Consider the following 25,306-nt stretch of genomic DNA (forward strand, 5'->3'; position numbering starts at 1 on the left):
CTACACATAAGAGCATCCTGGCTACAAGACATAGCTACTTAATGGAACAGAGTTCCTAAAAGCCAAACCCTCACATCCCATAGGAGCTAAAACCAATGGATGCACTTGAAAGAGTGGGTCCTGCTTTCAGCAGCCTCCTCTTGCAGCCAAAACCCATTTCCTTTACCACAAATCATGTAATTATCGTACTACATTAATCCGTAGGTCATTTTCAAGTGAAAATGAAATAATCCATTTTAAAGCACAGTAATTATGAAAGTTGCCTGTGGTATGATTGGACTTACCCTACAGCATTGTTAAGCAAATGCAAACAGGGTTGGGCTCAACAGAGCAACTCCTTATGGGTACTTGGAAGAAAAGTATCCCAGAAAAACAGAAATCCAAGTCCTTGCTTGTATGCGTAGCCTAGACAACTGCCTGTATGGATGAAAAACTTGTCAAACCATCTGTTTTCCCCTCTGGAATGTTTGATAGTGTGGTTGTTGCCATTCCTTGCTCAACAAATGAGAAGTCAAAAATGAAAAAGTCCCAAAGTTTCCAAACCACTACTGGTTGCAGTAAAGGAAATCAAACAAAGAAGTAGAACAGACTCTCGGAGACAGGTGTCAAAATGTAACTTTTGGGACGGCAGTTGGCATAGTGGCTATGTCACTGGACTCCCATGCAGTCAACCACGGTTCGCATCCTGGACCTGGTGGCTTAAACTCATGCCAGGCACGTGTACATGCGTGCCCAAGATCCTGAGAGAAGCATGGAGGAGAAGGGATTGCAGTGTGGCCATCCCTCCTGGGGGGGGGTGATTTCTCACTTTCTGTCTCTCTTTCTCTCTCTGTCTCTCTGGTGGGCAAATATGCCCTATAGCATAAACCTCTCAAAAAAAAAAATACAACTTTCTGTATATATGTACGTAGACCAGCCCCATAGCCTAGTCATTAAAGGAGCTGGATCCCACATGGCCAACCATGGTTTGAATCTCAACCCTAGCAACCTGAAAGATACACTGGGAGTATGTAAGTGCATGCCGAAAATCTCAGAAGAAAGGAGAAATGGAAAAGGAATTGTGGTGTGACCATTGGCCATCAAGAGGTGTTCTTCCTCTCCCTCTCCTTCTCACTCTCTCTCTCTCTTTGTGTGTGTGTCTTGCGAGTATACCTGCCCTCTGGTAATTAAAACAAAAGAATATATGTATTTATACTTACATACAGAGATGCAGTCATACATGTATGAATACAAACATATGTACTCTTCACATTTCTCTGTGTAAAAAGAAGTACGTCACTATTCTCCAACTAAAAATGACAAATAATTCATTGTTATGAATGACCTTTAACAAAACTGTAAAGAAACCTCGAGTAAAATATGAAGGCTACACTTGGAATGGTTCAAATAAAAGATCGACAAACCTGGTGGGGGGGAGCAATATAAAGGCTATCCAGGAGATAATGCCTATTTTTTTTCCCTGGAATAATAACCTTAGACTGTCTCACACAATTTAAGAAGACACTAAAGTTTCAAAATATGTGAGGAAATAGAGAAACTGTAAAGGACCTCCTTTAAATCTTCATGAAATGCAAATTTAGAGAATATTAAAACTAAGTATTCTTTTTATTATTCTAACAAGGAATTCGAGAGAGAGTGCTCAAAAGCTACTTACAGATCAGGTTTCTGTTTTTGCTGATGTTTAACATGCAGGTCTGGAGTTGTATATGGGCTATTTTTAATTAATTTGTTTATTTTTTATTTTTTGCTATAGGGTGCGGGTGCTCGCCAGAAAGACAGAGAGAGACAGAGAGACGGAAAGCGAGAAATCACCCCCCAGAGGGGATGGCCACGCCACAATTTCTTCTCCTCCATTCTCTTGGGATCTTGGGCACGCACACACACGTGCCCAGCATGAGTTTAAACCACCAGGTCTGGGACTTGAACCACAGTCGGCTACATAGGAGTCCAGTGACATAGCCATTACACCAACTGTTGGTCCCAAATGGGTATTTTTGACTTGGTCTTATAATTTTTAGCAATGTGTTGTTTTATTTTAAAAGCATAGAGATTTAGTATCTATATACTAGAGCAAACACTATTTACAAACTTTTAATTGTCCATTTCATTGGTTTAACATGCATTTGTTTAGGTTAAAGCCAGTTGTACAGTGGCTCCCAAACCATTTTTATCAGCTGAAGCATACCCACTGACTCCTGTCCCTACACATGGCTTCCCTGCATAGCAGGGAGGAATGGAGGCATTTTGCAGTTGCTCTGATTCCTTTCTCTTTCTGAAGGGTAACCAAGGGGCATTACCTTCTTGCTCCTAATTTTAGTGACAGGGCAGAGCATCATGTGGTCCAGCTTTCCACTTATATTTTCATAGCATCCTCTCCTGTAGTCTAGATATTGATGTGCTCTATAAGGGTGTTCTTATGAACCATGGGTACACCAAATAACCTGACTGGTTCTCCCCTCTGTAAGCATGTACTTTTGATTTATGGTCTCCTAGGCTGAAATTGCCTGGAATTTGTACAAAAAAGATCACACTCCCAAGCCAACTATGAGATGATACTCCAGAGTCCATGTTTTTTTTTTTGTTTTAGGGCATGTGCACTTATGAGAGAGAGACAAAAAGCAAGAAATTTGCAGCCCCCATCCCACCCAGGTGGGATGACCAAGTTACAATCCCTTCTCCTCTGTCCTCAGGATATTGGGCACACATGCACACACACCAGAGAGGTGTGGTATTATCTGTTGAAGATATTTTGTAGTTTTATCAACTGTACTAGGGAGAAATGTTCACCTGTTGAAATATCCATTTTGTGAGACAAATAATAATGTGATTGAATGTATGGAAGAAAATGAAATGGAAAAAAATTTTAAAAAAATAAAAAGATAAAAAGAAAAATAGGGAGGAAAATTATTAACATCACAAAGAAAAGTGGTATTATCTGTTGAAAATATTTTGTAGTTTTATCAACTGTACTAGGGAGAAATGTTCACCTGTTGAAATATCCATTTTGTGAGACAAATAATAATGTGATTGAATGTATGGAAGAAAATGAAATGGAAAAAAATTTTAAAAAAATAAAAATCCAAGCCACCAGGTTTGGGACACAACCACACAATTGGCCATGTGGGATTCAGCCACCTTAACCGCTACACCACCTGCTGGCCCCTATACTCCAGGAGTGATTTCTTTTTAAATTATTTCAGGTACACAAAGTAGGCTCTTGATGTAAATAGTCTCTCTTCTCTCTTGATTCACCCTCATTGTTTAAGAGGATATTAGTTATAATTAATCCTTTTTCACTATCATTAAACTTAATTCAGAAGTATGTCTTTTAAAATCATCTTATATAAAATAAAATCATTTACTGTTTTAAAGATGTATTTAAATACTGTTCTTGCAGTCTGATAGCCTATACACCCAACAGCTGCCCTCCATGAGATCTAGTCCCTGTTGAAATCTGGTTCTTATGACCCGAGTGACGACTTTCTGGTTTTAGTCCATGGCGGACACACACTCCTGCTTTGACAAATGAGCTTTAGCACATCTGATATTAATACCTGTGTATCCTCATGAACAATTGCTTTTGAAAATGTTTGTAAATACAAGGGTATTGTGTGTTGTAATAGAGCCTGGGGCTGACAAGTGTAACCATTACAGTATTATCTTTAGTTTCTGCACCATTAGTTTCAAAATTCTCACCTGTCATCTCTGCCTGACTTAAGAAGCAGCAGCACACGCTGATGAAATCCAGCCGGCCTGAAACCAGAGATATGCAGAAGCATGACTGTCAGGGGCAGTAAAGCGTGGTTTCTGGCACAGCCGGGGTCTTTTGTAACGCTGTGTGAAAAGCAAACAGACAGGCTAGCCAAATGATTTTTCCGTGCTATCTTTGGCATGGCAAGGAGTTGACAGATGGAAATGTAACCACGCCGTGTTTTGGTAGGAGAGCATGGAGTTGGTGTACAATAAGTCCAAGCCTGTTGCTGTTACCGGAATGGCTTTCCCAACGGGAGACGTCAATAACTTCGTGGTTGGCAGTGAGGAGGGTACGGTCTACACCGCTTGTCGACATGGAAGGTGATTTTCTGTTTCCTTACTGATGACATGTTCCTCATTTCCTAAGTCTGGAATTGCATTGTGGATTATAACCACTTTGCATTATGAGAAAGGCATTTCTGAGGCAGAGCAAAACACAATTCCAAGTCCTGATGGTCCTAAGCATTCCAATGCTCTGGTCAGTAGCCATGTGTAAGTCTTTGGTGGTTTACCTTGCCTTGAGAGAAAAACCCAAGGTTCTCAGCACATCCTACAAGACTGCTTGCCCCTCCCTAGTCTCACCTTCTCCCCATATTTTCAGGCCCCAGCCATGTGCCCCTCAGGGATAACAATCCCCAAATATGGACTATTTGTACATTCAGCATTTTTTCACTGGGTATATCATTTCTCTCTTCTCTCTTGATTCACCCTCATTGTTTAAGAGCCAGCACTTCCTTCCACAAGAAAGCTTCCTGACTCTTGGGCAAAGAAAACCACTCCTTCTTTTATGCTCCATAGAATTTTCATTTCTTTTATTCAGTTTTTCAAAGAATATTTACTAAGAACCATGTGCCAGGCATTCATCATAAAGATATAGCAAGGAATAAGAAGAAAATGAAGTTCATATTCTAGTTGAGTGTTAAAGTCTACTAAACAAGGAAATATATAGTTTAAGGTGATAAGTACTATGGAGAAAATTTAAGTTGAATAGACAGGGTATGACTGTCAAGTTATTATAGGCTGTCAGATAGGTTTCCTACTTCATGTATTTTTCTATATGCTTCTACTATAATTCTGGTCATATTTTATTTCAATTATTCATTCATCTGCCATTTTTATCTTACTAAACTATTACCATTTTATCTCTGATTCCTTGTCCAGTGCCTGGTGCCCACTAAGTAAGAAGCTAAAAATCAACATGGAGAATTAAAAAGTGACAATATAAAAAAATACGTACAGTAGTGACTTAGAATTCTTCCTCCCTATGAGAGGGGCTCGAACAGTGTAAGTCACACAAACCACCATGCAGTTTCCAGGTGATAAGAAACTCTGCCTAAATTGAGATTAGCAAATGCCCCTGAAAAATAGAGCAGTCAGGATAAGTGGGATGCAATAATTCGGGCTAGATAGTAAAACCACATGCAAAACGTCACAGGTGGCCTCATGTCTTTTGAAAAGGTTCACTACATTCACACTGGTGCTTAATTTCTTTTTTACTGCACTGGAGTAAAAAGTTCCATTGATTTTTCATCTCTTGCACTCATTCAAGGTTATTAAGATTTAATGAGGAACAAGAAATTGTTCCAAGCTTGTACGCCTATGTTTTTGTGACTTGTAGAAGTAACAAATATCCCCCAGCTCAGCTAGTGATTTTTGTCCATTCAAATAATATGAGCTGTGATGTTCCTTCTGTTCATAGAAACAAGCAATATTTGCCCTTCTCACATGATTTAAAGATGACGTAGGATCCAGCTGTGGTGGCACGGGCAGCAGAGACACTGCTACATGATGTTAGTAGCCATATGGGAAGGTTCCCTGTTCACCTCTTGGGTCTACCTGAAAATGCCAGATGTACCTGCTAGCACACTCATGGGTCTGACTGGCTAAAGAACTGTGGGGAAGGATCATGGCATGACAACTCTGTTGTAGGTCTCTATCTCATTGTCTCTAAGGAAATAAAGAAATAAACACTTCAAAGAAGGATCATTTCAGGGACCAGCAGTTAGCTTAATGGCTATGTCGCTGGACTCCTACGTAGTCAACCACAGTTCGAGTCCCGGACCTGGTGGCTTAAACTCACACCGGGCGCGTGTGCGTGGCCATCCCCCCTGGGGGGGGGGATTTCTCGCTTTCTGTCTCTCTATCTCTCTCTGTCTTTCTGGCGAGTGCGCACACGCCCTATAGCGAAAACCTCTCCCCCAAAAAAAAGGATTATTTCAGAAGATATACCTGATCATTCCATGTCCAACATTCCTGGACATTTTAGTCATAAAAACTGACTAAAAACACACTTTAAAGTTTTATCAAAGCATAAAAAGATCTGATAAAGTTATTTATCCAAACATACATTTGCTGTATACCTACTTTGAGCAAAGGGCACTGCTGGATACTCTGAGGCCTGGAGACATCATTTAAACCCTGGTTCTTGTCTTCAAGAAACTGAGGACAGTAGCAAAGATGTCCACGGATCTCTGCAACACACGTACAATGCCATAGTGGCATGGGAGGCACAGAGAGTACTGTGGACCAAACATGGAGTCATAGCTTTACCTACACATGTGTTGGAACCCATAGGACATAGGTTCAATTCCAAGGTACTACCTAGTCCTTAGTTACAATATCTGGGAATGCTGTAGAACACATTCATTGATATTTTTCAGGTTTTTAATTTTTAGTTATGTAATGTTAATAATCATTTATGCAGTGAATACTTTGTTTTGTGGCTCTTGTCCTTTTCAAGCACAGGGTATGCATGGTGGTTCAAAAGAAGGGACCTATGGCACATGCCACAGATCTCCTTATGTTGAGCTTTATTTTTTGCTTTTGACATTGGTCTTTCCATCTAAAATACAAAATACAGATTTTCATAAAATTGTAACCTAGCAGCATTGTCTTTATAGTAAGTTTAAATGGGTCCTATAGGGCTAGAAGGGAGGCGTAGGGAATTTTTATTTTTCACCTAACATAGAGAAGGTGCAAATCCACTACCATAAATTAAACAAGGTCCTCATTTTGCACCCTATAAACCCTTTCAGGATGCTGTTAAGAGCAAGTAGAGTCTCACCGGGGGCCACTTCAAAGATCAGTTCCTTGTGTTCATTAGAACAAATTTAAATGATCACGTGTGGAACTGCAGTTAGCAGTTTCACTGGGCATAATTTTTGAGTGCCTGTTACATGGAACACACGCTGCAGCACTTCACTCGTGATTCTAAATTTTGCTCAGAACATTGACATTTATTGGTGCTCCGGAGGCCCAAATGTTTTAATAACTTAATTCATTTTTATTCTTAGTGACATAATATTGAGAGTGCACAATTCCTACATATTTGTCATATTTATTACCTCATGCACATGAATTTTGAAAATATAGTGTTTGGGGTATATTTTATCAGATTTTTCTAATTGTGTGTGATTGTATGGAGGCTGTTATGTGATAATAGAAGGCTGGAAATAATTCCAGCTCAGTTAAATAAGCAAAACATGTCTGTGGGTAGCTTAAAATGTGTATTGTTCTTTCTCAAATGTGCTTCTGTTTTTAAGGGAGAGCATGAGTTTGTCTCTTTTTTTTTTGTTGTTATTTCATTTAACAAATATGTATGGAGCATTAGTGTGCTAGACACTTAGCAACATAGAAAAAGTACCTGCTTGTATAGAATTTAGAGTAGATGTTTAAATCTGTTTTCAGTGAGAGAAAATTTATTTTTGTTCTCCATATTATATTGAAATTGAATATGTAAAGGTGTATCAGTTTGTGGTAACAAAGGTTTCCACAAAAGTTACACTTTTAGGTATGTTGACTTAAATTAAGAAATTTTCTCGAAAGGTTGCATCTTTCTTTTTTCCTCCAAGGATATGTGTTTTATAGCCAATAGACTCCAAAAAAAATTTAAAATGAAACACATACAAAGTGCCATCACAATAATAAAGTAGTCTTGTTATAAGTATGAAAGCTTCTGACATGTAAATATGTTTGTTTCCATCAAAGGGGTTATATTAACAAGGTACTCCATAAAACTGGAAACTCCTTGAGATTAAATGATATAATTTGATATTCAATTCTGAAGGTTAAAAAGATTATGTCACCTCCATATTGGTATTTAATCATCAAAAATAGTGTAGCATGTGTGAAAAATGATTTTCTTATCTCAAGATAATTGGAAAGTGGTTTCATTTTTGCTAGTATGTGGTTCTCCTAAATTCTGAGCAAGTAATCATGTAGACATGAGGTTTTGTTAGAGCAGACATCGCTTTGCAAAAGTCCCTGAAATTCTGCTCACATGTGCTCTTTATGCAGCAAAGCTGGCATCGGTGAGGTCTTTGAAGGTCATCAAGGACCAGTGACGGGAATTAACTGCCACATGGCGGTGGGTCCCATCGACTTTTCTCACCTGTTTGTCACGTCATCATTTGACTGGACTGTCAAATTGTGGACCACAAAGGTAAAGATACCTTGATGTAAATTCTCAGGTAATATATGGGGAAATTCTCAGGTAATCCCCTGGGAGAGTTGGAATCATGAACCAGAAGCCTCTTCTAAATAACCTGGTCTTGAAAATTTATACAGTCTGCTAAGCTCAATCTGTCCCAGAGCTAGTTAAGGCTGACTTTCTTAGTTCATTTTATTTATTCCCAAATATGTACATCATGTCAGACACCATGGTAACTGTAAAACGTGATAAAGTAGTCCTTTACCAACACTACTTCTCCCCACAACATTTCCTTCATTGTCTTCATCGTCTCAGTCCTTGCCCCAGGGGTAATCTTACTTATCAGTTCACTGTCAATGTCCTGAAGCTTTGTAGCATCTACGTACATATGTACCTATGGAAATATGTGATCTAGAACTTGTGTTGTCTGTTTGTTTTGTTGGACTGGTTGGGCTTGTTTTTTGCTTTTTAACCTTTGAAGGTTTAAGCTGGTAAATGGCCTACCTTATTTATGTTCTAAAAGGTGATTCTCACCATGTTTGAAAGCAAGAAGAAAAGCAAAGACCTCCTGGAAGGAAGATGCAGTGGTCTAGGGAAGAAATGGCAGTGGCTTAGACCAGTAGTGTGAGGTCGAAGGAAGTAAATGGATTTAAAGACCATCATAGACATAAAAGCTCTAGAATTAGTGACTGATGTGATAGAAGGGAGGAATGAGAGGAAGTTGTCAATGGAGAATTCAGGCTTATGATCCGGGCAGCTGGCAAGCTGTGGTTACATTCACTGCAGTAGAGAAACCAAAGGAAAGGTGTGCTGGGGAAAGGCCTTGACCATGTTGAGTTTAAGGCCCCTGGCAGGCAACTTCAACACTTCCATTAGGCAATTTGATTTGTTAGAAGAGAGAGACGTGTAGACTGCAGATAAGCACTTACCAGCAATCAGAATAGCAACAATAATCACAGTCAAAGCAGTTGATTTTAAAAAATAAAATTAAGATTTAATCTGAAAGAAGAGGACTGTTTAGGAAACAAAAAGGATAAATGGAACTAGAAAGGAGTATTTAAAAGTAATCCAAGGAATAGAAGACAAATTAGAATATTGTATGTGGCTTCACAAGTATCGATGAAGAGGATCACAGGTTAGAATTCATTCTTTTTTTTTTTTTTAAGAGGTTTTTGCTATAGGGCACGTGTGCTCGCCAGACAGACAGAGAGAGACAGAGAGACAGAAACCAAGAAATCACCCCCCAAGGGGGATGGCCAAGCACAATCCCTTCTCCTCCATTCTCCTCTCGGGATCTTGGGCACGCATGCACATGCACCCGGCATGAGTTGTAAGCCACTGGTCCGGGACACGAACTGTGGTCGACTACGTGAGAGTCCAGCAACATAGCCATTACACTAACTGCTGGTCCCTAGAATTCATTCTTAACTGTATAAAAAGATGCATAACTTCACTTATTGGAGAAACTAAGTTGAGAAACAAAAAGGATAAATGGAACTAGAAAGGAGTATTTAAAAGTAATCCAAGGAATAGAAGACAAATTAGAATATTGTATGTGGCTTCACAAGTATCGATGAAGAGGATCACAGGTTAGAATTCATTCTTTTTTTTTTTTAAGAGGTTTTTGCTATAGGGCACGTGTGCTCGCCAGACAGACAGAGAGAGACAGAGAGACAGAAACCAAGAAATCACCCCCCAAGGGGGATGGCCAAGCACAATCCCTTCTCCTCCATTCTCCTCTCGGGATCTTGGGCACGCATGCACATGCACCCGGCATGAGTTGTAAGCCACTGGTCCGGGACACGAACTGCGGTCGACTACGTGAGAGTCCAGCAACATAGCCATTACACTAACTGCTGGTCCCTAGAATTCATTCTTAACTGTATAAAAAGATGCATAACTTCACTTATTGGAGAAACTAAGTTGAGAAACTTATTTTTAACTATAAGATTGACCAAAATCTAAGTATCACAATATATTCTGTGATGAGACTGAAAGAAACCAGTCATTTTCATGTGTTGCCATTGACAAAGCAAAATAGCACAGCTCTTTGCAGACTAATGTTTTAAAATGATATATGCTTTAACAGAGTAATTCCTACTTGAAGGAATCTATAACATATTGGCAAAAATGAAAAAATACATATGCAGATGATACTCACTAAAATGCTACCTGAATAACAAAATACCAAAACAGCTCAGAAGTCTCTATCTCTAGGGCACTGTGTGAATCAGTAGGATTGTATACCCACCCAATGGAGTTCAGTTTAGGTGTAGGGGAAAATGAAGAAAACTTCTGCAGGCTATTTTGAAGTGATTGCTAGGCTATATTTTTAAATTAGAAGAACAAGATGGAGAGAAGTGCAAATAGTATATTCTCATTGTTTCAAATTGTATTTACATATTTTTGTAAGCTGGAAAGACAAATTACAAAAATATCCAGTTACAGGGAGGGAAGAGTCTGAGAGAAACAAAAATTACAGTATACAGTTGTTTGTACCTTTGATTTTGGAACCATGTAAATCTTTTATGTAGTTACAGAAAATTTTTTTAATTTTTAAGTTGGTTTCTGAAATATTAAAAGTGATGTAAAATCAATCAACTTTAATGTAGCTCAAATTTGTGGCAAAACCTTATGGTAAGGAATGATTTGAAGCGACTTAAAATACCCCATATTTTGAGTATATATTCCTAAAGGAATATATTTTAAGCATTAAAAAAAACTGAAAAAGTGCTTAAACTGCTTCTAGCACTCTACTCGTGTTTCTGGTGTTTGTACTGTTATAATTATTCTGAGACTACTGTGTTTTTATGGTGATATAAATCAAAGGACTATGTTAGTGTTATTAGGAACCGAGATAATTAGTTGGAATGAAGGCAGATACAGGTGCATGAAGTAACAATTCTATAGCAACCCTGAATTTGAGGTGGAAGTATGAGTAAGAACTCATATTTACATTATCTTTAAATCCAAAAAAATACATTACATCATTTTATCTGCCAAAAAGATCTAGAAGCAATGATCAGTCCAATAGTGAGGACTTTCCTGAAGCTCAGAATGTGCTGACTAAGTACTAGTTCCATTAAAAGAAAACAGGACTCCTGGAACAAATGACTAATTCTAGGTCACAGCAGGAAATGTATAAAATGTATCTAGAATATTTTGTCATAACAGAAAGCAAGACACTACCAAACACTACAAAATTATTGTCAAAGGATTTAAAGTCAAGTTGAGTAAGCTCCTGCTGGACAAAGAATATAAATAAAGGTAGCATATTAGTAAATTCATAGTGATACTGAAGGTTAAAACACACACACACATGGGAACCAGCAGTTAGCGTAATGGCTATGTTGCTGGACTCCCACGTAGTCGACTGCGGTTCGTGTCCCGGACTCGGTGGCTTAAAACTCACGCCGGGCGCGTGTGCGTGTGTGCCCAAGATCCCGAGAGGAGAATGGAGGAGAAGGGATTGCAGCGTGACCATCCCCCCTGGGGGGTGATTTCTCGCTTTCTGTCTCTATGTCTCTGTCTGTCTGGCGAGCGCATGCGCCCTACAGTGAAAAATCTCTCAAAACACACACACACACACACACACACACACACACACACAAAACATTTCACTTGTCACTTGAGAATGCTAGACAAAACCAATTTATTATTTTGAAAATCATTAAGAATCAAACATTTACTATATATGTATTTGTTCTTCAGAGTTAAAACATAGTTGATGAGGGGAACTTTTCCTTCTTAGAAGTATTCCAGCAAATATAGGTATACATAGTGATGGAATTTGAACTTTAATGTCTTGCAACCCTAATGACCTATGTAATTATTACTGCTGATAATACTATAAAAATAGAAACAATCTTTGTAATTGTGGAATAGGCTTGTGTTGAATCTGAATCTTAACGATTCTGTGGATCTCTGAATTTAGAAGCAACAGGAGATACAAATATAAAATGTTAAATAATACCACAAGCTACATGGGCCTAATGCAGACTGTGGAGAAATTCATTAGACAATTTATCTCATTTTTGAAATATAACCAAAAAATGTTTTTCAATGGCCAAAAAAGAAATGGAAATGGAAACCATTTATCAAAACAAAATAGAACAAAACAAATCTTTTTTTTTAGATTTTGTTTGTTTGTTTGTTTTGCTATAGGGCACATGCGCTCGCCAGACAGACAGAGAGACAGAAAGCAAGAAATCACCCACCAGGGGGGATGGCCACGCTGCAATCCCTTCTCCTCCATTCTCCTCTCGGGATCTTGGGCACGCACGCCCACGCGCCCGACGTGAGTTTTAAGCCACCGGTTCCAGGACGCGAACCGCGGTCGACTACATGGGAGTCCAGCAACATAGCCATTACGCTTACTGCTGGTCCCAAAACAAATCTTGAAGCATCACAACCAATCTAAAAATATGGATCTTATTTAGATCTTGATTCAAGAAAACCAACCAATTAAAACAATTAGAAGGTTATCAGGAAAATCTGAATATGGACTGTATATTTGGTGGGATTTATGAATTACTATTTTTAGGTAGTAATAATATTATGATCATTTTTAAGTGACTACTTTTTGGGGATGCATGTTGAAATATTTACAAAAGAAATCATATAACATCAGAGATTGACTTCAACAAGCAGCAGTTGGGAAGGGATGAACTGGTGAACATAATGAGTAAAATTGGTCATGTATTGATAATTATTGAAGCTGGATATGATTGATAATGGTCTATTTGTGAATATGCTTACATTTTTCATAATAAAAATCTAAAAAAGAAAAAAAAAAAAGAGGGACTAACAATGACAAATATTTCAGAGAAGTAACATTGTCTATTGTATATAGTAATTCAGAAGCCACTAGTGTCCATGACAAATTAGTTTTCTTTGGAGTGTGTTGAGGGTGAGACATAAATTACAGCTAGATTAGGGAATGATTAGAAAGCAAGGAAGCATCAAGGTAAAATCAAGACATTCTTTTCCCTTCATTCCTTTCTTTTTTCTTTTCTTCCTTTCTTTTTCTTCCTTTCCTTTTCTTCCAAGAGTGTTTAGCAGCACAAATATGGGTGTGGATAAGGGGAAAAGTTAGATGGATTTGGAGCTGGAGTTTTGCCAAAGTATGATGAAAGAACAACAGGACATGGAATTTGGAGATATGTACAAGAAAACATTTGAAATTATAGAGCAAGGATTGTAAGCTGGAGATGAAAATGAGAAATATAAAAGGAGCTAGGAATCAGAAAGCCCCATAAGATCCAAGAAGAAGTATGTAGGAAGTAATTGAGTAAGAGAATCAGTAAAATAAGAAATTACTGTTAGTAAGTTGAATGTTTGGATTTGGTATGTCACAACTGGTATAGTTCCAACTGATTTAAAAAAAAAAAGAGTCAATTCAAGGATGGTGGTCATGGATGTAGCTAGAGTCTAATGAAGGTAAAAATCACTGAGGAGGAGGAGGTCATAGAAACACAGGTCAATGCTCTAGTATGCTGTGGGCTTTGGAGTGAGCCAGGACAACGTTCAGGCTGAAACAGAAAAAAAGGCGATGCTAAAGTTCCCAGGAGAGAAGAGCAAAAGGGGCAAAGGGTAATACAGTCCGATGGTCTGAACTTAAAAGCAGAACTTTTCACTGAAGAAAACTTTTCACCACAGAGCAGGGAGGAAGCTGATGCCCTCATTAGTTTGAAACAATATGTGATAATGAGCGATTTCTGTTTAAGGAATGGCAGGACAAGTGGTGAGTTTATGGCAGTCTAGGATTTCATGAAGGTAGGCAGTAGAGGGAGCTTCCAATGAGAAGGCTGAGGATGGAGCCCTTCCTATGAAATGAGAGACCTGGTGTTGGGTGTGCAAGTAAGGTGAAAACGTCTGGAAAGGTGGGAGCTGTGAGTGGTTAATTCAAATGAAATAAATACTAATAGGGATTTTTAGGAAATGAAAAAAAAAAAAAAGAAGGGTGGGGAGACCTGGAATCCAGAACAGGATGCTAATCTTTATAAATTCTGGGATAACCTGCAGTGAGGGAGGATTAAAACCCATTACATTGCCCTCCCTCCACACACACCCCACCCTCTACCATACCAAATTTCAACTTTAAACCACTGTCAGGGAAGACTTCACATTGAAGCAGAAAATTTTTTGGAGTGGTTTACCTTGCAAACAGAGGACCAGGCTGCTTTCCAGGCAGCTGAATCAACAAACACATAAGCAACCATTTTCATCCAAATCCATGAGATCCAGTTAGTGAATGAGGCCGGAAAGATAAGTCTATACTTGATTATGTAGATTCATTTTTATTTTATAGATGATGATAAGTTATTTTAGGAGGAAATTAATGAAAATTTAATTTTAATGAGTTTTTCTAAAAAATACTATGGGAGGTGAATTTGCACAGAGGCCAACACTAACATTCACTGAGGTCATACTGTATAGTAAACATTGTGCTAACTGCCTTATGTACATTACTCCATTGAGTTGTCATAATGAACCTACGAGTAGACAGTATTATCTTATTTTTTTGGAAGAGAAAATAAGCACAAGAGAGCTTAAATAATTTGCCTGATTATGCTCAGTGGGGAAAATGCAATTCAAGCTCACATTTGTGTAACTCCAAAGCCCAGCCCATGTTCTTTTCCACATTAGCATGCTAAACCATGAGACAAGAAGTCTAGTTATAAGCCTAGTTTGGTCATTAAGGTGAGAGACAGAATTTAGGCAATGAGCTTATAGAGAAGAACACAAATTTTAGAGATAAAAATTAATCAAATGTGGGCCAGCAGATGGTGCGGTGACTAAGGTTCTGGACTTCCACATGGCCGATGGTGGTTTTAGTCCCAGATCCAATGACTTGAAAATCACACTGGGTGCATGTGCTTGCATGTCCAAAATCCTGAGAGGAGAATGGAAGAGAATGGATTGTGACATGGCTATCCACCCTGGGGAAGATTTTCTTTTCCCTTTCACTGTCTATCTCTCTCCCCAGTGAGCTCATCTGCCCTATGGTAAAATGAAACAAAACAAAACAAAATCAGTAAGATGCAGTGATCAGCTAAGTTATGAGAGGAATCAGTGATGATTCTGGTCTTTCTGCTTTGGCATCTGAGTGGAAGGATGGCTGTAGCAGTGAATGAGACAGAGCATACAGGAGGAGGAGTAGGAGGAGGTAGAGAGCATGCCAATGTGGGCATGCTCAAACTGAGGTGCCCAGAAAATCCTAGGTTATTGAAGATACTTGTCTTAGTCCATTCAGGCTGTTATAACAAAATACTTCAGACTGCGTAATTTATAAACAGCAGGATTTATTGCTCTCAATTCTAGAGGCTGGAAAGTACAAGATAGAAGTGTCAGCAGCTTTGAATCTGGTGAAGGCTCTCTGCTTCATAAATGGTACCTTTTTGCTGTATCCACACATGGCAGAAGGGGCAAACAGACTCCTTCAAGCCTCTTTTATAAGAGTACTAATCTCTTTGATTAGGGGCAAATTTTCATGGCCTGATCACCTCCTAAAGTCCCACCTTTTAATTCTATCACATTGGAAATTAAGTTTCAACTTATGAACTTGGGTGGTGCACAAACATTCATACCACAGCAGTATTGAAGCTCAGAGGCAAAGATTGAGTGAGAAATATGTTTCTAATAGTGCTAGCATGTAGTGGATTGTTTATCCCAAAGGAAAAAATTATTAATAAGACAAAGAGCATAAGAGCCCAGCTTTGGAGTTGCCAATGCTTCAAGTACTGAGGGGTAAAAATGTTCCTCAAAGGATATGGAAAAAGATATTATACACCAGAGATGTCTAGGAATATGTAAATGGAAAAAGAAAGGGTCATATTGACCTCAGTGAGAGCAATTTCAGTGGAGGAGTGGGACTAGATTGCCGATGGCTGAAGAGTGAGGAGGAAGGACAATGGACACAGAATAGACTGCTCTTTTAGACATAAGGCAGTGAACAGGAGATAGAGCAGTGACTATCAAGGAAATCCAGGAAAAGGAAGGATTTGATTTATTGTACTATTTGAAAGACCTGAGTATGTTTACGGCCTGAAGAGAAGGAACCAGTGAAAAGTTAGATCAATAGTGTGTTTTAAAATGGAGAAAAATTATTTCAGATGCCCATGTGGAAGAGTTAAATGGGTTTTGGGTGAAAGAGAAAAGGCAGGTCACTGGTGAGACCAGAAAAAAAAAAAGGCTTGTGTGTAGATTTAGCGAAGTGAAAGTGGAAAGAGAGATGGGAATGTATGAGAGACTATTCCAGTTTTCTTGAAGTCAGAGGCAAAGTTATCTGCTAACAGTGATGAGACCTGGGATGTGACAGACAGAGAAAGAAAATGTCGACCAGGCCCCACAGTACCTGGGGCAAGTCCATGACTATAAAGATGTTTGGACTGCAGAGGATTTGGGGACAAGCCAGAATCCCTGGGGATTTTGATCTCAGGATTTTAACAAGCCCTCCGGGTAATCCTGCTATGATAAAATGTGGAGAGCCATGTTCTAAACCACTGAGATGTTCTATTTCAAAGTCCCCACCCTAAAACACAGACGAGCAGTTCAGTTATTTTAAGAGATTCTTTTTTCTCCCCAAATTATGTTAAGGAACTGGTGAGCTAGTTTAAGTTTCAGGCAGGAGAATGAAAACTCATGCCCCATTCCCAGCCAGGTTTCCTGATATACTTAATAACCTACTTGTTCTGGCCAAGTTTTGTACTGTGAATGTATTTGAAATCCCAATTTTAATTATAACCTTTAGTAATGTACTGAGAACAATGGTTATGCTTGAAACTTTTGACAGCTGTATATGGAAGATTCCTAATGAATACTAGAGCAAGCAGTCAGGTGTGTCTTAATTGGGGTGTGGAGGTAGGGCATGAAAGAAGTCAAGGGTAGGTCCTCTACATTTACCTGGATGCCATGCATGGGAGATCATCCCATATAAATGCGTACATTTACCATGGTCTGTCTCCATTGTTCTAAAAGCCTGATTTCCTTTTTCCTCTAACTTACCAAAAACAAAACAAAATGCAAACATCTGCTCTTAACCTTGCTGCCCCTTTCTCATACTGTTTATTTTTATTTTTTTATTAAATTGTTATTTTGCCCCCTATAATCTGCCTTTCTCCTCATGATCACCACTAGACCTGTTTCTTCAAAAGTTGCTCTAATCTCCTTCTTGTCTACTCCTCAGGTCATTTTGCCATTTTTATTTGCTTTGATGACTTGGCTGCTTTAATAATGTTAAGTCTCTTGGAACAACCTTCTTTAAATCATCAATGAGTCTTCTCTTGGAGTACAGTGAAAAGCTGCATACTTAAGTCTGTTTTTAATGATCCTTTTTTTTAAATAAAATATGCATTGCTTGAATAAATTCGGTCGAGGACCAACTCTTACCTTTTACTGTATCTTAGCACATTAAATTCCCCATCCATCAAAAAATGCTGGAGTAGATGCTTAGAAATAAAGTATGTATTCTTGGCTGGATTAAAACATTCATTATTCCACTCAGCTTCTCTGTTTGCTGAGGTCTGGGATAATTATTTTCCTGTGCTGCAGTTTAGCTTAGTGGCTAGACAAGTTATGAGTCTTTGGACTTTTTATCTTGCATCCAGTTTGGAATATTTCATTGGATTCCAATTAAAGCTTAAGGTGATATTGATTTTGGTCCTGCTACAGCTTCACAAGGATTTAGGTTCCTGATACTGTTCATGGATTTACCAGGTCAGTCTCCTACTTTAGACCTCAAAGGGATTATATTTGCTGCTTATATTGGTATTATTTTCTAAGCCCTTTCTACACTAAATCTTTGGACCTTTTATTTAATTCATTTATGTTGACTGGTCAGGTATATGGCTTGACTTTACTTGTGTATCAGTTTTTGATGTGAATCGTGGACACTACCCTGGAGAGCTGTCATCTCAGAACCTTTCATGATACACATCTGATTGACAGAAATCACCGACTTCCTCTGAATGTATCTTGACATTGTATAATCTGTCCTAGCAGTTAACATGAATCTGAGTTCTCTCATCTTTTAACAAAACAGTGGCTCTCAGGATGAAATTTTCTAAGTGACTGAAGGATGATGACTTTGCACAAATTAGGAAGATAATCTCCAATTTTCAAGCAGCTACTGTAAAACAAATCAATAAATAATTATTCCCTGTTTCACTTTAACATCCTTTGGCAGGTTTAAAATGACTGTCTTAGCTGATTATTATCCCTCTAAGCTACTGGAAATGAAGGGTAAGTTGAATTTGTTATGAATAAAAGAGATTGGAAATTATTTTTCCTTAGGAAAAACATTAGTTATTGGCTTTCCGATGTATCTATTAAAATGATTATGTATTGTAATAAATGTTGAATATGACTACATTATAAATAATACAATGATTACAATACTTTTATCCACTGAATCATAGTTACTGTACAATTATGGTAGAATTACCCACCTTTCCCTGTGAGACTTTGAGTTCCTTGAGAGTAGGTCTGTGTCTTTCTGATCTGTATCTCCAGTACTTGGCATAGTGCTTGGCTTCTGAAAGGCACTTCATAAATCATTGAATTCATACAGGGACAAACACACTCTGGGTTTTTACAAGATGTTCATTGAAGACATACTGTAACAAATATTTAGTTAGCAGACCTTTTTTTTGGTTTTTGTTTTGTTTTTCCTAATCATTTTTTTTTTCACATTTTCCCACAAACATTTACTTTACATATCAAAAAATTTTTGCTTGGGACCAGCAGTTAGCATAATGACTATGTCGCTGGACTCCCATGTAGTCGACCGCAGTCTAAGTCCTGGACCCAGTGGCCTAAACTGTCACTGGGCACATGTGCGTCCATGCCCAAGATCCTGAGAGGAGAATGGAAGAAAAGGGATAGCCATCCCTACTGGGGAATGATTTCTTACTTTCTGTCTCTCTGTCTTTCTGGCGAGTGCACGCACCCTATAGCAAAAACCCCTCAAAATAATTTTTTTTGCTCAAATTCCATAGTTAGTAGAGCTTTTGAGCAGTAAACTTCACAGATATAATTTAGAAATATAATAATTAGAACTGAGGTTAATCTTTGAAAATGCTATCAAGAGGAATTTAAGAAATAATAATATTGGGGAAAAATACGTAAGGCAACCATCGAGGGCTAGAGTAACTTGCTGAATATTTTTCTTAAAAAATAAATGAGTAGAATTGCAATTTGTTTTTAAGAATGTGCTGAAGAGTTGGACCACCAGAGTGTATGTTCTTCACTGTCCCTCCCATTTAAGAGAGCATTTGTCCAGGTGAGCAGAAGTGGTTCCTGCAACAGCCTGGTTGGGCACACATGCTCCTAGACAATCACTTCCTGGTGTGTTATTGCAAGAATGCTCTTTTAATTAATTAATCATTTTTTGTAATTTGACAAAGAGAATGTGTTCTCACTAGGGAGAGAGAGAGAAAGTGAGAAAGTACCCCCATGAGTAATGGTCACATCACAATCCCTTGTTCCGCACCTGTTACTCCTTTGGGATTTTGACCATGCACATGCACATATGCCTGTGTGTTTTCCAAGCCACAGTTTAAAACCATGCACATGCACATATGCCTGTGTGTTTTAAAAGCCACAGTTTAGGATTCAAACCATGAGGTTGATTATGTGAGGTCCAGTCACCTTAATCACCAAACCACGGACTGGCCCAGATACTCCTGGGAAAGTCTGTCTCTTGTCAAATGTTGTCTCCTCCAGAAGAATGAGACCTGACTCTTCTCTAAATCGTAGTTTAAGGTCAAATGTTAGTGCAACAGTAGCATAACTGGACTTACATAGAAAAGATCCTAGGTTCACATCCTGGGTCTTCCTTGAGCACACTGGGTACCCATAGGTATACTTGCCGATGTTTCAGGCCAATTGAGATGGGGTATACATTACAATATGAAAACCCTGTTGGGAGTATCTGACTCTGTCTTTTTTTCTCTCTTGTCCTCATTTATGGCAGAAATAAGTCAGTAAACTTAAAAAAGATCATAGTTTAGGGGGCCAGCAGATGGTGTAGTGGTTACATCACTGGACTCCAACTTGGCCAGCGTGATTTGTCAATCCCGGATTCAGAGACTTTAAACTCATGCTGGGTGCATGTGTGTGTGCATGTGTGCCCAAGATCCTGTGAGAAGAATGGAGAAAGGATTGCAGCATGGCCATTTCCTGGGGGAGGGAGGGATTTCTCACTTTCCCTCCCATTATCTCTGTCTCTCTCTCTCTCCCCAGTGAGTGCATGTGCCCTAAGGTAAAATACCTCTATTATTAAAAACAACAAAAGATGAAAAGATTATAGTTTAAAGGAGAAATTTCTCTCTCAGTCAGACTAAGGAAGGGGAAAGGAAAGATTCTGAAGAAAGCTTCTCAATGTAGATGATACCCAAGTTGAAGTCTGAATGAAGCATTAATTAAGTAAAGGGAAGAAGGAAAGGGCAGTCAAAAAGAATGAACAGAGAGTGCAAAAACAATGAAGGATAGGATTGTTGATTCTCTACCTATAGAAATTTTCTAAAAGTTAATTAACCTCTAGGTGCCATAGTTTATTTGTCTATAAAATGGATATTAAAATATTGTTTTGGACATTCTGTGGCCTGGTGCTTAAGAGAGCTTGATCACACATTGCTGACACACAGTTTGAATACCAGACCCAGTGGCTTGAAAGACGTGTGAGGCACATGTGTGTGCATGTCCAGAATCTCAAAAGGAGGGAGACATGGAGGAGAAGGGATTGCAGCAAGACCATTCTCGATAAGGGTATGCTCTCTCTCTCTCTCTCTGGTGAACATATGCACTTTCTGGCGATAAAAAATAATAATAATATAACAAGAGTCAACTCAAAATGGATAAAAAAATTAAAATATAAAACCTTAAGCTGTAAAACTGCTAGTAGAAAATATGTAGTAAGGGAAACTTTTGAAGACATTGGAGTAGGCAAAGAGTTCTTAAATAAGACCCCTAAAGACAGGAAATAATTTCCCAAATAGACAAGTAGGATTATATCAAGCTCAAAAACTTTTCTCACACAAAGGAAGCAGTAACTAGAGTGAAAGGATAACCCTCAGAATGAGAGAAAATATTTGCAAACTATTCCTCAGATAAAAGATTGATATCCAGAATATATAGGGAACTCAAGCAGTTCACTCCCCCCCCCAAAAAAGAATAATCCAAATTTAAAATGGGCAAATGAATTGACTAGACAACTCTCCAAAGAAGATATATGAGTGGCCAAAAGGTATATGAAAAATGTTCAAAGTCTTGTCATAGGTTAATGCAAATTAAAACCACAATGAGATACGTTTTAATGCCAGTTAGAATAGCTAGTATCAAAAAGAAAAGAAAAGAAAAGAAAGAAAGAAAGAAAGAAAGAGAAAGAGAGAGAAAGAAAAGAAGGAAGGAAGGAAGGAAGGAAGGAAGGAAGGAAGGAGGGAAGGAAAAGAAAGAAAGAAAGAAAGAAAGAAAGAAAGAAAGAAAGAAAGAAAGAAAGAAAGAAAGAAAGAAAGAAAGAAAGAAAGAAAGAAAGAAAAAAACAATTGCTGGTGAGGCTGTGGTGAAAGGGGAACCTTCTTACACTGTTCATGGAAATGTAAATTAGTCCAACCTCTATGAAAAACAATATAGAAGTTCCTCAAAACCTATAAAGAGAACTATCATAGGACTCACTAATCCCACTCATTGGTATTTAGCAAAAGGACAGGAAAACAATCAGAAAGGCACTTGAACATCCATGTTTATTGCAGTTCCATTCACAATTGCTAAAACATGGAATCAACCTAAGTGTCCAAAAACTGATGACTGGGTTGGAAAACTGAGGCACATGTATACTATGAACTATTACTCAGCTATTAGAAACCATGAGATCCTATGGTTTGATTCAAAGTAGATGAATATAGAAGATTTAAGCTGAACAAAGTGAGCCAGACCTTGAAAGGTATCATTGTATATCCCTACTCAATTTGTACCATACTCAATTCGTTAACAGAGGCTGAGAGATCTAAAGATGTGATGGTAGAGAGAGTGGGTGGGGATGCTAGAGACTGTAAAGGGGAAGAATGGATGGTAGAAAGTGGGTAGTGGAGCAGGGTATGGGGAGCAAGGGAAAGGAACAGTTGACAGATGAAAAAATACAAAGTTTTCTGTTGAAAAAATATATATACATAGTTTATATCATGATGGGAACTTTATATAAAATGTGAAATTAATCTGAAAAAATCTAAAAAGACAATAAAATAATAATAGTAAAATAAAATACCGCCTAGTTCTTAGGGTTCTTATGAAGATTAAATGAATTAATACAGTTAATACTATGTTAAGCACAGAGCAGCATTATGAAAACGGTAACAATAACAATAATTCCTATTATAACTGTTAAATACGATGCTATTGTTGCTGTTGTTTTGGGATGTTAAAGTGGCTTAGTGGACCTGGAGCAGTGGGTTTGAAGTGACTGGGAGGCAACAATGAAATGATGGCTCTAGGGGCAGAAAGGATCCAGACAACAAAGGGCAGTCTGTGATGTCATCCAATGAAGTGTGGACTTTCTTCTGAAGATGACACAGGTGACAGTCCATGTTAAAATAAGATAATTTGTTTGATGTCATGCAGTGTGAAAGTGGGCATTAAGGGGAGCTCACCTTTCCTTCAGTAGTCTTCTGGCGTTAGCATGTTTTATATCTAATAACCCTTGTATCAAATTACAGTATTTGTGTTTCACATACATTTACCCCACGATATATCCCTTATAGCCCTCCTATCTTGACATTAGTTGATTAGATTAGTTATGTGCACTCTCAAAATTCCATCACACTAATTTGTAGAACCTCGATTGGTTAGAATAGTTCCCTTTCCAAACTTTTTTGAGACGTGCCCTTCCAATTCACTACCACACCTACGTTTTCAGATGAAGCTCATTTATGATGGTAATGATCATCATCATATTAATAGAAGTTATTGGGTTGTCAGAAAGTCATTTTTGCATAGAAAAACATATAAAAATATATCATGACTTCCCCAATGACCTAATACATTAAACTAGTTAATTGTATGATTGGCATTGGGCCAGTGAAGCCACATAATTTTAAGTGTATTTTTGTAAATATATTGCCAAGTGAACTAATCTTGAGTGGATCATTGCATAATTATCTCATCTGACCCTTCTGTTAGCTTTATATATACTACTTTTACATTGTATTTCCAGGTAAATTTTTTTCTTTTTTTTTTTTTTTTTTTGGAGAGATTTTTGCTATAGGGCACGTGTGTTCGCCAGAAAGACAGACAGAAAGCGAGAAATCACCCTCCAGGGGGATAGCCATGCTGCAATCTCTTCTCCTCCATTCTCCACTTGGGATCTTGGGCATGCATGCACACGTGCCTGGCATGAGTTTAAGCCGCTGGGTCTGGGACTCAAACTATAGTCGACTACCTGGGAGTCCAGCGACATAGCCATTATGCTAACTGCTGGTCCCCAGGTAAACATTTCTTTTTATCAGCTTAAAATTAGTTTTAAATTCTGGAGCCAAATATTTATTTCCTTCCTCCTTTTGATTCAAAACACTTCTGTCGCTAGCGCTTTTTATCCTCACCCAAAGTCCCCTCACTCTTTTCACACCTGCTTTCCCCAGTCTTGACTTCTCAAAAGGGCTTAAAATTATCAAGACAAATAAAAAAATAAAGAAAATGGCCAGGCAAAAGATAGAGGGACTTTCCTTTCTCTTAGACCTAAGGAATGTACATGTAAGAATTCTTCTTCGTATATTCTAATATCAATAATTTTTACAATAGCTGTCTCTTTTTTTTGAGAGAGGGAGAGAGAGAGAGAGAGAGAGAGAGATTTGGTATAGGGCATGTGAACTCACCAGAGAGACAGGAGACAGAGAGACAGAAAAAGAGAAATCATCCACATTGCAATCCCTTCTCCCCTCTTCTCCTCTTGGGATTTTGGGCACTCATACACACATACCTGGCATGAGCTTGAAGCTACCAGGTCCGGGATTCAAACCATGGTCATCCATGTGGGAGTCCAGTAATGTAACCATTACTCCATCTGCTACTACAAATTTTTACAATCTCTATGACAGAGTTGTCAAAGACTTCATGTAGAATGCATATTATCATAAAACCATGCATGGATTTCAAGAAAATTTTGTACCAAAATAAACTCCTCAAGTTTATTTTAGTTTTAATTCCTTTTTCCATAAACTTTTTGAAACTCCTGCATATATATATATGTGTGTATATTTAAAGCTTATTTGATGGTTTGGTATGTAATTAATTACACCTTCTTTTTTCAAAATAGGATATTGCTGTGGTCATGTTTATCCAGTGTCTAATACATGTGAGTTTGCCAATATTACTTACAATATAAAATAAGTAGAATTTGCCCACTAGAAAAAATTACTACTTTATTAACTTGGGATAATAATTATTGAAAGATTGTTCTCATTTTTTCTAGTACTTTGTAAAGAATAAATAAAAATTTTATAGTGGAAAAACAAATGTAATTAATCTTTGAAAACTCCTTTTTCCTTCCAAAGTGGAGTAACTGGCCCTCCCATAAATTCTGGGGAACCAGACCTCAGTGTTTACTATTGGAAACTCACCAGCTCTGTGGAAGATTCTGGAAAGGACTGTTGTGAAATTGGCGGTAGAGTGAAATAGCTTTTCTCCTGTCCTCTGGTTCACTGGCTTGAACTTAGCTCAAGTCAAAAGGAAGAAGAGGTCCCTTGTAAGTTGTCAGGTTCCTTCTCACTTAGGACCTTCCTTAATGATTAAAAACTTAACTTCTGAATCAGAGTTCCTCTTTACCTCTTGGTCAGGCCAGCTGCATTACAAGGTATAATGGGTCACCAATCCAAAACAGTTATGCTTAAGATCCTTGGCTTCCACCCACCTACGAATTTAATTTATGCCTGGTGGATTTGTTTTTTGTTTCCCTCAGTCTCTCTTCTTTGACAAAGACTAGTAAATGAACTGAGTGTTGCTATTTTTTGCTATTAGAACCATTTCCTTAACATAGTAATCTAGAGAGAGAGAGAGAGAGAGAGAGTGTGTGTGTGTGTGTGTGTGTGTGTGTGTGAGAGAGAGAGAGAGAGGGAGAGGGAGAGGGAGAGGGAG

General features: G+C 38.2%; 1 protein-coding gene across 5 annotated transcripts in view; it reads left to right on the forward strand.

The window, feature by feature from the left end:
* Positions 1-25,306, forward strand: part of DYNC1I1 (dynein cytoplasmic 1 intermediate chain 1) — a 427,557-nt gene that overhangs the window by 349,424 nt on the left and 52,827 nt on the right. For all 5 annotated transcript variants that reach the window (XM_027775320.1, XM_014591225.2, XM_014591224.2 and 2 more), the window contains 2 exons: positions 3,941-4,074; positions 8,050-8,194. In XM_027775320.1, coding sequence (XP_027631121.1) covers positions 3,941-4,074; positions 8,050-8,194 — 279 coding nt within the window. The remainder of the gene's footprint in view (positions 1-3,940; positions 4,075-8,049; positions 8,195-25,306) is intronic.

Source organism: Tupaia chinensis, unplaced genomic scaffold (genome assembly GCF_000334495.1).
Source record: "Tupaia chinensis unplaced genomic scaffold, TupChi_1.0 Scaffold000544_1, whole genome shotgun sequence".
NCBI lineage: Eukaryota > Metazoa > Chordata > Mammalia > Scandentia > Tupaiidae > Tupaia > Tupaia belangeri.